Source organism: Mustela nigripes, chromosome 6, assembly GCF_022355385.1.
Source record: "Mustela nigripes isolate SB6536 chromosome 6, MUSNIG.SB6536, whole genome shotgun sequence".
NCBI classification, from domain to species: domain Eukaryota; kingdom Metazoa; phylum Chordata; class Mammalia; order Carnivora; family Mustelidae; genus Mustela; species Mustela nigripes.
The window spans coordinates 104,663,501-104,680,183 of record NC_081562.1 but is presented as its reverse complement, the minus strand read 5'-3'; the positions used below and the strand labels follow the sequence as shown (position 1 = coordinate 104,680,183).

The following is a 16,683-nucleotide window of genomic DNA, read 5'->3' as shown; positions in this document are numbered from 1 at the left end:
ATGGATTGATAATTTCATTTCTAATCTAGCATCTCAGAGTTCTTTTGGTTTATGTTATAGCTCTTTTCCTAGTTTTTTGAGTTGGCAGTGTAATTTATTTCTATTTTTCTGTTTTGACTGAGATGCTTAAGACTATAAAACTCCCTGTGATCACTGCTTTGATTTATTCTGGATATTCTGATTTATAGTCTTTTATTATTGTTGTTGTTACCAGTTTTTAATAGGAAGTTAAAGATTTCTGACCGGTCTTTTTATTTTTTATTTTTGCTACTTCTACCTTTTATTCCATTAAGATCAGATAATGTTTTATTATTTCTACTTTTTGGAACTTTATTGCCTAAAAAGGTTGTGAGGATCAATTGATTAAAATAGTATGGTACAATAGTATCTGCTACTGTATGTTTTATGGTACACAGTATCTGCTTAGTGTATGTTAGGATTTCTTATATACTGTGCATTAATAGTGGTGAATGTATAGTGTCATGTTTATCCTCAGACTGTAGAAGTTGATTAATATAATTAAATTGATCTACTAAATTTTAAATATATTAAAATGCTCTTTCGTTGGTTGGTTCTTTTATGATCATAGACTCACAACGTATGTATTTTATCCTGATTCATTTTTATTCTTATTGACTCTTTTTAATAAGTTTTAGTTATTTACTTAGTTTACATTCAGAGTATATGGTTCATTTGAATTCATGGTGTAACACTTTAACTATCAGGATGTTCTCATCTTCAAATACTAGAGTCGCAGATAATATCAGCTTAAACATTAGGAACACAATTTTCACATGAGGACACATTTTTCACATAAGATTTCCAGAAATAGGTAGTTCTAGGGTTGATGCAACAACTGCACATTTCCATGAAGGGCCTGGGCTCTTTCCATCTTTCTACTTTGCTTTCCTCAGTGTGTGGGGGTAATAGATCTCTTCTTAGCTGCAGTATGGCTGCTAGGGTCCAGTGTAGTGCTTTCACCAGGCTTCATCTCCTAACAGTAGGGAAGGAGGTTGGGTAAAAGCCTTACTACTCTTTGAGAAGCTTTCTCTTTTATTAGAGACAAAAATCTTTCCCAGAGGCTTCTAGAAGATGTTTCATTGGTCCAGACCAGATTAAGATTTCTACTCCTAGCTCAGTCATCACTAACAAAGAGGAATGGCATGATTGGCTTAGAATAATCATTATTCATCTAATAGGGTGGGCATATTGCCTTTTGATCAAAGATGGGTGTCCATTAGCAAGGTAGAAGTGAGGATTTCTATTATTACCAGTAGCACACTGGTTATAACCAGTAGCATTTGTTTATGGACAGAACCTAACTGACAACTGTTGTTTTAATTAAGATAGATTTCCTTTTGTGGAAATGAAGCTGGGTGACTATCCAGTTGTTGTAATAAGGCTGTGAGTAGATTTAGAGAGCAAAAATAAAATATTTTTTTCTTCATATTGAAGAGGATCTTGAAACTTCCCTTGGTAAGAAAGTAAATGTATGAATCAGAATGATTAGATAATGCAGTTTTGTTTATATATTTATTTTTTTAGTCAGAATCTGGAGAAGTGAACAGAAACACGGAACTGAAGAAACTTCGAATTTTTGGGGCTGGGCCTAAGGTCGTGGGCCTGGCAGTGGGAGCAAAAGATAAAGAAGGTAAAATCTCTTATTTGATAACGAAAAGAAATAAGGTCTAGCTATGTGGTTCCAATAAGATTCACATAATATTTGAATTGAAGTTTGCCTTGGGATTTTCTTAAGAGTGTAAACTTGGAATGTGGTTCCTAGATGGATCACCTTTTATGGCATTTAATCTTGAATTTAAGGCTTGAGGAACCATATTTTATTGAATTTTTATAATATTTGGAAGAGAGAAATTTTCCTTTTCCATGTCTAATATATGACAGAAATTTGTAATTTCTCAAGGCTAGTTTAGGAGAGAAAGGTGGAATGAATGATTCTCACCTGGTGATCCATACCTTATAACTTTTAAATTTAAAGATCGATTTTCTGACCTTTAGTATCAAAATTTATTGTGGAGAGCTTATGATTAAAATTCCCATGATTAAAATTCTAATTCTGATTTTATTTTTCCATAATTGCCTTGATATATTATGACACTTCATTTAAATAAACTCTAGGTTTGTAGAAAGCCTTGTATTCTCAGCTTAATATGTTTGAAACTCTGAGTAAAATTGCTAATGCAGAGATCAAGTTCCATTATTCTCTCTATATACGTGTCAGTTTTAAAACTCTATAAAGATTGTATTGGATTTGTTTTTAATGTATATGAATTTAGTGAAATACTACAATCACGGGTTGTATTATTACCCTTTTCTTGATAATGAGAAATTACATCACAATTCAGATTGTGGACGAGAACTCTGGAGGGTCAGATGATATTGTCCCATCACTCTAAAAACATTCATTGTGATAGGACGCACTACATACATAGTGATGTTTATTATCACCCTTCTAAGAATTAAGCACTTTGATTATCTTTTTCATTCTCGTACCTATTGCATTGGCTGGCAGTGATCTTAAAACTAGTCTCAAATTAGTCCCTGATAAACACTACATACAGGCAGTATAGAATTAGTAGTTTAGCTCTCTGGAGCTTGATTGCCTGGGTTAGATTTCCAGATCTGCCACTGACTGGCTGTGTGATTTTGGGCAAGTTATCTAACTTCTCTAGACTTTAGATTCTTTATCTTCAGTGGGGATAATAGCATAACTATCTCATAGTGTTTTTGAGATTTAATATAAATTATTTTAAATAGTGTCTGGTCCATAGTAAGCTCTCAACATTAGTTTTTACTATTATTATATAACTATTTTTATTTCAAGATGAGGTCTCCCGAAGACGAAAAGTTACCAACAGGTCAGACGCATTTAACATGCAAATGAGACAACGGAAAGGAACTCTCTCTGTTAACTTTGTAAGTGTTCTGAGATGTGTCAGGAGGGAAAGGATTTATTTTTAGTTTTGCACTTTATATCTCGCTGTATTTTGGTATGCCGTTTAGTTAGTTCGTTTGGTTAGAAGACTAGATGGTAAATCTAAAGTTGCAGCTTTCGTTAATGTAATGTGAACCCTGCTTTGTCTGTTTACATTGACTCTTCCCCTGAGTTATACTCACATGTACCTTGTGAGTGAGAGAATGAATATGAATCTGTAAATTCTTGAGCTGTATTGTAGACAGTGCTCAGAATTCATTCTCTACTGAAGAGTGTTTGTGTATAGGATGACATGGTGTATTTTATTTATATAATTGACTTTCAAGTAACCTGGATTTGTGGTGTTTCTTTATTCCAATAACTTGATACGCTTTTATTAACTTGCCTGAAAAGCACTGAGGAGATTGAGGAAGTTTTATGAAAAGTTGTCTAAATACAGTCATTTAAAAAATATTCAGGATTTAAGTTATGTGTGCTCTTAGTGTACATTATTTTGTTTGTTTCAATTAAGGAGTTCCTGGTAAAAATTTAATATTATTAATATAGAAAATAGACTTCTATTTTATTTTGTTTGTTTTCTAACAGGTTGATCTCTATGTTTGTATGTTTTGTGGTCGGGGAAATAATGAAGATAAATTGCTTTTGTGTGATGGATGTGATGACAGCTATCATACATTTTGTTTAATTCCCCCACTACCTGATGTGCCCAAAGGAGATTGGAGGTGTCCTAAATGTGTTGCTGAGGTACAAGCCTAAACTTTACAGATCCTTTCTTAATTAACAACAGTGATGTTCACATAACACATACAGTAAATCCATTAAAAGCTCTTAATTTGTTCTTCAATGTTTAAAGTCTCTGGGATTTTTTAAGAGCAATATTGAATGAAAATATAATAATTGTATTGCGGCAGCTTACCTTTCATAAGTTCTTTTTTGACTGTTAGATAATTCTGTTTGTTGATGTAGATGAATGATACTTATATTCAGAACTTAGTATTCTTGGAAAATAATAAAAATGAAGAAAGACTGTAGGTTTTTTTTTTTTTTTTTTTTTAATTTAAAAATAAGTCAGACATGAAGCTCTAGAACTTAGGATTCATCCAGTTTTCCTGTTACCAGATAAACTGATGGTTCTATTAGTTTAATTTTTACTTGATTATCCTGAATTATTCTTAATGTCTAAAGACATTATTGTCCTGAAATACCTAATTTGTTTACTTATTTTAACTAAATACTGTGATAGTACATGGAAGGGAAGGGCTTGACTGGGCTGTATGTGGGTGTATTCAGAGCTTTGAGTTATTATTCTCAAGGTAAGATGATTCAGCAGCAGTTCTGCTCTGAGAATTTGTGTTCATATACTGGTCAGGGTTATTGATGGTATGGAACAGCCTTTCCTATAGCTAGATATTCTTGCAATCCAGTGGATATCCCTTTATCCATTATATTTTCTTTGTCCATGAACATTTATTTTCTCTGTAGCTAAATCCACTGAGAAGCTGAGAATGATAGGTATCCTTGGACTCCATGGCATGGGAGTAGTTCTCCCAGTGTTTGTTTTGGTGCCAGAGCTTAATATCAACTCCAGAGTCTGAAGCTGTTTTGTTACCACCTTCCTTACGGAAGGCTGTGAAAATGTAGTTGAGGTTCTAGAACATTATTTCCTGATTCTGTGTTGCAAGTAATTAATACTTGTTTTGCTGTCTAAGGTTGATTGGATTTGCTTCACCTAGGGAAATTATCAAAGAAGGTAATACTAATATTTTGTTAGTTCATTTTCAGTGAGTTAATCTTAGGTATTTCTTCTTCTTAGGAATGTAATAAACCTCGAGAGGCCTTTGGATTTGAACAAGCTGTACGAGAGTATACGCTTCAGAGCTTTGGAGAGATGGCAGATAATTTTAAGTCTGATTATTTCAATATGCCAGTTCATGTGAGTATCTATCATTTAGGTCAGTTTGGGGAGGGTATGAATATTTATCTGAGTCTAAAGCTTTTGGTTTGCTTTCATCATTTTTTGGAAAAACAGACAGCATGAAAAAGATGATAGAATATTAAATCTTGAAGATTAAGGGGCCTTGACATCTGTTTCTATTTCACTCACTAATGTGGCACTGTGTACTCTCCTGTTGAGAAATCTGCTTTGATCTTTGAATTGTTTATTAGCCTTCTGTGAGTAATCTTTTATAGAAAAACATGAAGTATATGACCGTTGTTCCTTTTGCTTGGTTATTTGTAATATGAAGTTTGCTGCTTTTCCTAGGGGATCTTGGGCTTTTTAAAATCCCTATCCAAAAAATTTGGCAAAGCTATTAAAATCAGCCTTGAATTTTGCATTTCCTTTTTCCTCCTTGATGTGCTTGCTGGGTCATCTTTATATTTCTTAGCTGGGAAATAGCTTACACAAAAAGGCAGTGCAAGTTTATTATGTTTTTCTCAATATCTAGTTTGTCTTTAGCTTTTCCCTGTCCTTAGTGGGAAGAGCTAGGACCCTGGTCTTTTTCGCTCTGGAAATAGGATTTTTTCATTTTATCATGGGTATGTGTTTATTTCATTTGACAGGCATATAATGTGTTAGATGGTTATGGTTGAGTTAGTAATCTGTAATCTTTGTTTTCCCTGTGTAGATGGTTCCTACAGAACTAGTAGAAAAGGAATTCTGGCGGTTGGTGAGCAGCATTGAAGAAGATGTTATTGTAGAGTATGGAGCAGATATTTCCTCAAAAGACTTTGGAAGTGGATTTCCTGTAAAGGATGGTCGGAGAAAGATGCTGCCAGAAGAAGAGGTGCAGCAGATAGTAGTAATTCAAACTTATTCCAAGTTGATTTAGTCTTTGCATAGTAGAAAACTACCTTTCTCTAATCTTATGGGTTTATGTTAATTTAAAATATTAACTATGCAGGATTTGGACATTAAAAGTAATTTCCAGTTTTAAAAATAATACATTCAAAGTATCTTTAAAAATTTAACTTTAGGGCAGCCCTCTTGGGTCCCTTCTTTGGAGCTCTGTACTAGCACTCAAGCTTTAAAAGAAATTTAAAACAAAGTTTAACTTTGCATTTTAAAACCAATTTAATTAGTTTAAAACTATGATTCCAGTTAAAAGAATTTTTTGCCTCTTTCTGTTTGAGAATCTAGAAGGTGCTTTAAGAGTACTTTTTTATTTTAATTTTAATTTTTTTAAAGAATTTTTTTCATTGATAGGCCCCAAATTAAATTTCTTTCAGTACTTGAGCAGGTAGGTTTTCAAATATGTTTAAGCTGTAACGTACAATGGAATCCTCTTGCATTAGTGATAAACCTCTATGTACAAAGCTGAATTAAGATGATCATTTCCTTTTCTCATTATTTCGGTTCTTTTTACTTTTTCTCTCCCTCTAGAATTGGCAGTGATTAATAGTTTTATTTCCTATTAAAAGAGTTACACATGGTTAAAAAAACAACCCAAAAAAAGGGTTATATAGTACAATAGGATATACAGTTAAAAGTATATCCAGCCATTCCAGTTCTCTTAAGATTACTGTTTGTAAGGTATATCTTTTCCCGTTCTTTCACTTTGAAGCTGTTTTTACCTTAGGATCTAAAGTGTGTCTCTTCTAGGTAGCATATGACTGGATTTGCTTTTTTTAAACCTAGTCTGAGGGTTGCCTTTTGATTGGAGTTATTTAGTTCATTTACATTTAACATAATTATTGATACTGATGTATGTCTGCCATTTTGTGATTTTGTATGTCTTCCTCTATCTCTCCTTTATGGCCATTTTCTAGTGTTAAACAGATACTTTTTATAATATCATATTAATTTCTCCATATTATTTTTTGTTTGGTTGGATCCTTTTAATTATTTAGTGATTTTAATAATTATAATATACATTTTTTTAAAATGGTTTTATTGAGAATGTACATCTCTATGCAGCCTACTTCATGTTAATATTGACTTAATTCTGGTGCATATAACAACTTAGAAACAATATCTTTTCATTTCCTACTTTCTTTTTGTGTACTGTTATACATTATATGTACATGTATAAATACAAAAACATAGCAGTATAATTATTACTCTAAACCATTTTGCATTTAAAAAAAAGAAAAGGAAAAAATACACATACACCCTGTTACACATTTGCTCACAAATTTACCATTTCTGATGCTCTTCATTTATTCCTGTGGGATACAGGTTGCCTTTCGGGTTCATTTTCTTCCAGTCTGGAGGACTGCTTTTATTTTAGTGTGGTATCTAAGCAATAAATTCTTTCAGTCTTTGCTTATTTGGGAACATTTTTATTCAGCCTTCTTTTAGTCTTTTAACAGTAAATGGTTCTCAATTTGTTTTTTCTTTTTATTTCAAGTGCCTTGAAATGGTGGTTTTGGTAATTTTGTCCAGATTTATCTTTGTTGTCTGTGGAGGAGAATTGCCCAATCTCTTCATATTAACCACTGCTGGAAGTTCTTCACAATTAAAAAATCTCCCTCCTGGGGCGTCTGAGTGGCTCATTCATTTAAGGATCTGCCTTTGGCTTGGGTCATGATCTTGGGGTCCTGGGAATGAACCTTGCGTTGGACTCCCTGCTCAGCAGGGAGTCTGTTTCTTGCTCTCCCTCTGCCTTCCCTTCCTCCACTGCTCGCACTCTTTCTCAAGTAAATAAATAAAAAATCTTAAAAAAAGTACCCCTCATACCCAAGTCTCTAGTGTGACAGAGGAAGACCCTATTTTATCTTCTAGTGCATCCTTCCAGATCTATATCTATATAAGCCTTTATACATCATACATACAGAATTACATATTCCTTTTTACTTACTGTTTTTTTTTTTTTAAGATTTTATTTATTTATCAGAGAGAGAAGGAGAGAGAGCGAGCACAGGCAGACAGAATGGCAGGCAGAGGCAGAGGGAGAAGCAGGCTCCCTGCTGAGCAAGGAGCCCGATGTGGGACTCAATCCCAGGACGCTGGGATCATGACCTGAGCCGAAGGCAGCTGCTTAACCAACTGAGCCACCCAGGCGTCCCTTACTTACTGTTTTTTAAATATTTTTTAAAGACTTGTTCTTTTATATTTAGAGAGTGCACAGAGGGGGAAGGGATAGGGAGAGAACCTCAGGCAGACTTCCTGCTGTGCATGAAGCTTGATGGGGGCCTCCATCTCACAACCTGAGATCATGACCTGAGCTGAAATCAAGAGTTGAATACTTAACTGACTGAGCCACCCAGGCTCCCCTTACATACTCTTTTTTCTTTTTTTAAAAGATTTTATTTATTTATTTGACAGAGATCACAAGTAGGAAGAGAGGCAGGCAGAGAGAGAGGAGGAAGGAGGCTCCCTGCTGAGCAGAGAGCCCAATGTGGGGCTCAATCCCAGGACCCTGGGATCATGACCTGAGCCGAAGGCAGAGGCTTTAACCACTGAGCCACCCAGGTGCCCGGGTCATAGAGTTTTTAAAGATTGTTTTCAGTGTCAAACCTCAGTGATTAATATTAATAATATAAATAATTTTCCATGTGTGAGTTTTGAATGAATATTCATTTATCTATTTCTGTTTTTGCTCTATTCACGTTCTTATAAGAATGTGGAGGGGAGCACTTGGGTAGCTCACTTGCTGGGCATCTGCCTTCAGCTCAGGTTAGGATCCCAGGGTCCTGGGATCAGGTCCCATGTTGGGCTCCCTGCTCAGCCGGAAGCCTGCTTCTCCCTTTCCAACTCCCCCTGCTTGTGTTCCCTCTCTCGCTGTGTCTCTGTCAAATAAATAAATAAAATCTTAAAAAAAGAAAAGGATCTGCAGAAATGCTGGGTTGTAACCAACCATAGTATGCAGAGACAGATGATACAGACTGGGTCATGGCTTTGCCATTTATTTTCTAAGCAATTGTGTTTTTCTCAGGATATTATTTTTGTGTTGTAAGATGGAATGAGAGAACCTGTTTATTACAAAGGGATTTTAAGGACTAATTAGACAATGTGTATGAAACTTTGGACCTTTTTTTTTAAAGATTTTATTTATTTATTTGACAGACAGAGATCACAAGTAGAGAGGCAAGTGGTGGTGGGGGGAAGCAGGTTCCCCACTGAGCACAGAGCCCGATATGGGGCTTGATCCCAGGACCCTGAGATCATGACCTGAGCTGAAGGCAGAGGCTTAACCCACTGAGCCACCCAGGTGCCCCAAACTTTGGACTTTTTAGGGGTGCCTGGGTGACTCATTCAGTTGAGTGGCCGACTCTTGGTTTCAGCTTGGGTCATGATCTCTGGGTGGTGAGATTAAGTCCTGAGATGGGCTCCCCACTCAGCGGCAGTCTGCTTCAGGATTCTCCCTTCCTCTGTGGCATCCCCCCAACCCCCCCCCCCCCACATGTTCTCTTTCTCTCCCTCTTTAAAAAAAAAAAAAAAAAAAAACACTTCAGACTTTTTAATACTTATATCAGTTCATTACTCCTCTCTGAAAGTTACTGTATTAGAATAGTAGATAACTGCAGCTTTTCACCAGGAGTTGTACATTTATGTTGAACTTCTATATGGGTTAACTGTTGATATCTGATAGCATATTTCTCTGGTATCAAAGTTTACTGGAAAAGTACTTCCAAAGTTAACGTATTTATCTTATGAGTACAGTGTGCTTATCAACAGAACTTCTAAGAAATAAAAAGAGGTATAGGACTTGAAACCTTGGGAACATTTTTTTTCCTTCTTGTCTTTGCTCCATATTAAATCCTGTTAGTTCACTTTTCATTATTTTCTATAGGATTGCCTTCTTTTTCATACCCACTACCACCATCCTTCTCTAGGTCCTATCATATCATGTTGGGATGATTACCATAGTTTTACATAAATGACCACTTGTGTTGGGACTCCCTAAGACCATCTCCAGGTTCAGTGATTTTTCTGGTAGGACTCATGGCTATGATTTATTATAGTGAAAGAAGGCAAAGCAGAATAAACAAAGGGAAAAGATGCATGGTCCAAGTCCAGAGAAAACCAGGTAGAAGCTTCCGAGAGTCCTCTTCCAATGGAGTTACACAGGATGCACTAGTATCAAATTGACAGTGTGTATGAAGTATTAGCCTACCGGAGAAGCTCATTAGAGACTTAGTGCTCAAGGTTTTATAGGAACATGGTGACGAAGGCATCCTCTACTCAACACATACTAACACCGCAGACTCCCAGAAGGAAAGCAGGTGTATGTAAACCTCATTGTATAGCCTAGGCATTGTGAATCACTCTGTATTAGTGGAGGGAACTGTTGATGATGTAAGTTTGCATATGCCAGCTAACAGAACGTTAAGCAGGCTCTTTGAAGAAAAGCAGTCTTAGGCCTGTTATGGTAACCATTTTCTGCTTACTGCTTCTCTCTGCAATCTTTTTTATTATTGCTTTTATTTAAAATTTTAAGGTCGGGGGCATCTGGGTGGCTCAGTGGGTTAAATTAAGCCTCTGCCTTCAGCTCCGGTCATGATTTCAGGGTCCTGGGATTGAGCCCTGCATCAGGCTCTCTGCTCAGCAGGGAGCCTGCTTCCCTTCCTCTCTCTCTGCCTGCCTCTCTGTGATCTCTGTCAAATAAATAAATAAAATCTTTAAAAAAAAAAAAATTTAAGGTCGAAAGGTCTTTGGGAGTTTAGTATGCAATTCTGTCTACTTTTTTTTTTTGTAAAGTAGTTTAAAAGTTTAAAAGTGGTTTAAAATTTTCCATAATCAAAAGTTTAAAAATACTGAAGATACTATGTTTATATTGCTTCATTTTTCAAATTCTGTCTTATTTCTCTTCTGAACATAGGCTAAAATCCAAGCTTCTTAGTTTGAAACATAAGATTAAAGGTCCAAGATTCTTCTTTTCTAATCTTATTTCCTGTATTTCTGAGCATGACTATTCTACTCTTCCCTTTCACCTGTCAGAACAGTATATTTTTGGTCCCTCCGTCATTTACTGTGAAAGCTTATCTATTTTTTCCAAGCTGTACTCTGCTTCTTCCTTTTCATAGAAGTTTTCTTAATGATGCAAACCCATACTGATTACTATTGTCCTCTGAAGAATTAAAGAAATTGCTCTTTTATCTGTATTTGGAGTTTAATATATGCAGCCTTGTCTTTTTTTTTTTTTTTTAAGATTTTTATTTATTCATTTGAGAGAGAGAGAGAAAGAGAGCACAAGCAGGGGGAGGTACAGAGGAAGAGGGAGAAGCAGATCCCCAGCTGAGCAGGGTATTACTCAGGAATTACTCAGGCGTCCCTATACAGCCTTGTCTTGAAACTTTGTATGTAGGCCTTATCTCTTCAAGTGATTCATTATGTTTTCAGGCAATCAGCAGACCAACCAACTAAAAAGCATATGGAGTAGTTATTGTGGAAAGCTTTGGGGGCGCCTGGGCGGCTCAGTTGCCTAGATGTCTGACATCATATCAGGTCATGATCCTCAGGGACCTGGGACTGAGCCCTGTATCAGGCTTGGTGCTCAGCAGGGAGTCTGCTGCTTCTGCTCCTTCCCCCACTCATGCACACTGTGTCTTGCTCGCTCTCAAATAAATAAATAAAATATTAAATAACTGACAGCCTCTTTTATTTTTTATTTTTATTATTTTTTAAGATTTTACTTATTTGAGAGAGAGATAAAGTGAGAGACAGAGGGAGAAGGAGAAGCAGACTCCCCACTGAGCAGGGAGCCTGATGTGGGGCTCGATCCTGGGTCGAGATTGTGACCTGTGCTGAAGGCAGACACCTAACCAACTCAGCCACCCAGGCACCCCTGAAAGCTTTCTTTAAAAAGCCTGTTGAGGGTATGAATCATGTCTTTATTTTTTAATGGAATTCTTACTTAAACCTGTGCTGGACTTTCTTATTCTATCTTCTGCGACTCTTAATCACAAATATAGTTTTCATTGTTTTGTGCTACATTATGGATGATACTCTCAAATCTGAATTCTAGTTGACACATTCTCTCTTCACTGTTGTCGTTGGCTGTTAAATCCCTTACTTTGCAGGTTTTATTTTTCAACGCTGTATTATAGAAAGTTTCAAATGTATGAAAGTGTACATAATAAGGAATTTCCCTTCTTCCCTAGAGTACCTGGCATCCAGGTTCAGCAGGTCATCAACCTCCTATTAGAAGGCAGTTGGATTCTCTTACCTGTTTCTGCATTCAGTCTGTTGTCAGCCTGTTGTGATGTCACATATCCTTGTATCCTTTGGAAAACTCACACTATGTTCCTGCAAGAATGAGAGTGAAAAGGGCAAATAACATCTTACAGTTATTATGAAAATAGTTTGACTTTGCAGATTCCTTGAAATAGTCTTAGGTTCCCTAGACCCCACTTTGAGAATTGCTCTCCACAAGGACGATAAGCACTTTAAGGCTTTACTTCACGGCTTCAAGGATAGGTTTTTGGGAAACTTGGTGTCCCGTCTAATTAGAAACCTCAATGAAAACTCAGGGACAATAGCTTTCCTTTTTCATTCTGCCTTTCATTCCTTTCTTTGTTTCTGGAAACTGGGAATTCTTTACTCTTCTGAGTTCTTCTATGAAACAGATGTTTTTGTTATTGTTATAATTTATTTAATATTTCTGGACATGTTTGTAGTGAGGGTGGTAGTGGTAACTTTCTGCATTATCTTAGTCTTTGGTGTTGACATAAATGCAGGATTAAGTGTCTTACTATTTTTTGTTTTCATAGCATCTGACACCATTCTATAAACATAGTGGTAAACATTTTGGGAAATTACACTCCTGGGGGTAAAATAGAAATATAATACTGACCTATTAAAATGAGTCTTACATTATTTTACCAGTAAGGTAGGGAGGAATAGTGTAAAAATGCTTTTATCCTTCAGGATAAACCGGAGGGATCTGAAATAATTAAAGGGAAATGTGAATACCACCTGGATAAGATAGTTACATGAGTTATGTGTTACAGAGCAAAGAGCACAGATGAACTAGATTATTATAAATACTACATGCATTTTTTAGTTTTTTTTGAAGACTCCCTTGGAATTGGGGCACTTGTCGTTTCTGATCTTGCATATATATCTTTTTTTTTTCTTGATAGGAATATGCGCTTTCTGGTTGGAATTTGAATAATATGCCTGTCCTAGAGCAATCTGTTCTTGCACATATTAATGTAGACATCTCTGGTATGAAGGTGCCATGGCTCTATGTAGGAATGTGTTTCTCTTCTTTTTGCTGGCACATTGAAGATCACTGGAGTTATTCAATCAACTACTTACACTGGTATGTATGATTTTTGTTACATGCTTAGGAATCTTTTTAAAGGTGTAATGAGGGACGCCTGGGTGGCTCAGTTGATTAAGCCGCTGCCTTCAGCTCAGGTTATGATCCCAAGGTCCTGGGATCAAGTCCCACATCGGGCTCCTTGTTCGGCAGGGAGCCTGCTTCTCTTGCTGCCTCTGCCTGCCTCTCTGCCTGCTTGTGTGTACTCTATCTCTGACAAATAAATAAAATCTTAAAAAAAAAAAAGTTGTAATGATATTAGGTGATATATTAGCAAGAACTGAATTTAAAATTATTCCTACCCAAAGGAGGGTAATATATAGAGAAGCATAGAAGGTCCTAAAGGTATGTATATCTCAGACACCTTCCCTTTTAAAGTATGTACATGGAGCATGCATCAGAGCCTGCAGTTTTAGGTCGTGTGATACTTAATTTGGTATACGGGGCAATTACCTTGGTATATCTTTTGATATGCAAGGTAGGATTTTAAAGTATGTATAGTTTAAAAAAAAAGTATGTATAATTGAGATCTGACTAAACCTTCAGGATTGGAAGTTATTAAAAGATTTTTTCTTTTTAATGCCATTTTCCCTAAAAATGCCTGTTATGTGCGTATTTATTAAATTCTTTGGCTGAATTTTTTTGTGGCTCCCCCACAGCTTTCATTGACTTGCCCATGTAAATTATCATGACATCAGTTAAATGATTTTCTCCATTTGGAAAATACTGCTCAAATCACACTATGCAGTATTGGAAAACTGTAGTGATTTTATTTCTCTGCTTTATCACTGTGCTGTATAATACGATAACTCTTAGCTACATGTGGCTTTTTAAATTAGTTAAGATTAAGTAAAATTAAAAATGTACTTCCCCAGTTACAGGAAGCATTTCAAGTACTTTATGGTCACCGGTGACTAGAGCCCTGTGTATTGGCCGGCACAGATAAAGAATATTCTCATTATTATTGTTATTTTTTTAAGATTTTATTTATTTGTTTGATACAGAGAGAGAGATCACAAGTAGGCAGAGAGGCAGGCAGAGAGAGAGGGGGAAGCTCCCTGCTGAGAGAGAGCCCAATGCTGGGCTTGATCCCAGAACCCTGAGACCATGAGCCACCCAGGCACCCCAGAATATTCTCATTATTGCAGTAAGTTCTCTTGGAGACAGCACTGGATTGTATTAGGATTAGGAAATTCAGCTGTTTTATAAATACTATGACTCACTAAATCTATTTCCTAGAAGTACAGCATCGTATTATAAATGAACTCTAGTTCACTAAAGTCTGGTACATTAATGATGCCAAGTTTTTGGTTCTTAAGATTTGTAGATAGAACTCTTTTCAAGGTATCAACAGTTTCTACCCTTGCTTTAGTTTTTAGGTTAGTAAAATTCAACTTAGTGAAGTTATGTAAAGGTATTCTACAGAGTGTTGACTTCAGATTTGATCATTGTGGGGATAATGGGAATGTCCAGGGGACTTAGGAAATAAGGTAGTATGTTAGTATCCTTTGGAATGATGTTTATTTTTCATATAGTGCCTTTCCTATATGAAGAAACTATTTATTGATCCACCTTAAAGAGTTCATGTGCTTTGAATTGCATTAAGTTGATTTAGAATTAATTTTAATAGTAGTGATAAGTATGTGTCTACGTATTTATGTACCTTGCCTTACTTCCTGTTATGAACAGATTCATGAATTGGTTTGCCAAGATTCAGGGTATATAATCTGTGACCATGGACAAGACAAAATTAATTGTAGTTCAGTGGATTTGAATGAGAGACTCTGGCCTTGTTGGTAACATGCTCACCTAGCTAAACAATTATTTCTTTTTGCTAGGGGGGAGCCAAAGACATGGTATGGTGTGCCATCTCATGCTGCTGAACAGCTGGAGGAGGTGATGAGGGAGCTGGCCCCTGAGTTGTTTGAGTCCCAGCCTGATCTCCTGCATCAGTTAGTCACCATCATGAACCCCAATGTACTGATGGAGCATGGTGTGCCTGTGAGTCTTTTTGTGTCTCCTTTTAGTATTTTCATTTTAAGGTTCTGTTATCTTCTCATTAGACAGAAACACATTTGTTTTATAACTCGAAGCAAAAGATTTCATCTTCTAGCCAAATTACAATTTATATTCTGAAGGGAACAACATTTCTTGGTAAGAAAGAGGTGTTTTAAAGTATTAATCTTACTTTATGTATAGCAACCTATTCAGTAGGCTTCTGTTTTCAGTAAACCTTTATATCCTGGTTTTGACAAAAATCTTACATTCTTTATTGTCTATTGAAGTAATAATACTCTCTAATTTATTATCTGTATTATCTTTGTTTTGTCAGAGTGTAAAGTATTTTTTTTTTAATTTTATTTATTTATTTGACAGAGATCACAAGTAGGCAGAGAGGCAGGCAGAGAGAGAGAGAGAGGGAAGCAGGCTCCCTGCTGAGCAGAGAGCCCGATGCGGGACTTGATCCCAGGACCCTGAGATCATGACCTGAGCCGAAGGCAGTGGCTTAACCCACTGAGCCACCCAGGTGCCCCGAGTATAAAGTATTTTTAAGTGATACTTGAAACTAATACTTACCCTTTGGAGATCATACTTCATTAAAGGTTTCACAGCTTTTTTTTTTTTTTTTTAAATATGTGATAATCAGGGACGCCTGGGTAACTCAGTTGGTTAAGCGGCTGCCTTCGGCTCGGGTCATGATCCCAGCATCCTGGGATCGAGTCCCACATCGGGCTCCTTGCTCGGCGGGAGTCTGCTTCTCCCTCTGCCTCTGCTGCCACTCTGCCTGCCTGTGTGCTCTCTCTCTCTCTGGCAAATAAATAAATAAAATTTTTAAAAATAAACAAACAACAAATAAATAAATATGTGATAATCAAATACTATGAATACCTTTTTTGCTTTACCTTTTTAAAAAAGATTTTATTTAGAGAGTGAGAGAGTGTGCAAGCATGAATGGGGGGAGGGGCAGAGGGAGAAGGAGAGACAGAATCTCAGGCAGACTCTGCACTGAGCATGGAGCTTGATGTGAGGCTTGATTTCGTGACCCTGAGACCATGACCTGAGCCGAAATCAAGAGTTGGATGCTGTAACTGACTGAGCCAGCCAGGCGCCCAGTATTAATTTGTGTTAAAAGATCTTACTTGTTTCAGACAGAGATAGTGAGAGAGAGCGCTTATACGTTATACACATGCCCGCAGCGGGGAGGAGCAGAGTGGGAAGCAGACTCCCCACTGAGAAGGGAGCTGGATATAAGGCTTGATCTCAGGACCTGGGATCATGACCTGAGCTGAAAGCAGAGTGAACTTATACTAGAATCTGGGATTTTTCTTTTCTTTTCTTTTTTTTTTTTTTTAAAGATTTTATTTATTTATTTGACAGAGAGAGATCACAAGTAGATGGAGAGGCAGGCAGAGAGAGAGAGAGGGAAGCAAGCTCCCCGCTGAACAGAGAGCCCGATGCGGGACTCGATCCCAGGACCCTGAGATCATAACCTGAGCCGAAGGCAGCGGCTTAACCCACTGA

The 16,683-nt window shown here is 36.6% G+C and overlaps 1 protein-coding gene across 2 annotated transcripts in view; it reads left to right on the top strand.

Annotated features, from left to right (window-relative positions):
* KDM5A (lysine demethylase 5A) overlaps nucleotides 1-16,683 on the top strand; it is a 99,215-nt gene that overhangs the window by 22,269 nt on the left and 60,263 nt on the right. Inside the window, exons 6-12 of one of the 2 annotated variants that reach the window (XM_059403850.1) lie at nucleotides 1,546-1,651; nucleotides 2,843-2,934; nucleotides 3,539-3,697; nucleotides 4,767-4,886; nucleotides 5,581-5,739; nucleotides 12,980-13,161; nucleotides 15,000-15,162. In XM_059403850.1, the coding sequence (XP_059259833.1) occupies nucleotides 1,546-1,651; nucleotides 2,843-2,934; nucleotides 3,539-3,697; nucleotides 4,767-4,886; nucleotides 5,581-5,739; nucleotides 12,980-13,161; nucleotides 15,000-15,162 (981 nt within the window). Of the gene's footprint in view, nucleotides 1-1,545; nucleotides 1,652-2,842; nucleotides 2,935-3,538; nucleotides 3,698-4,766; nucleotides 4,887-5,580; nucleotides 5,755-12,979; nucleotides 13,162-14,999; nucleotides 15,163-16,683 lie in introns of both variants that reach the window. The other variant, XM_059403849.1, reaches the window with a different exon arrangement.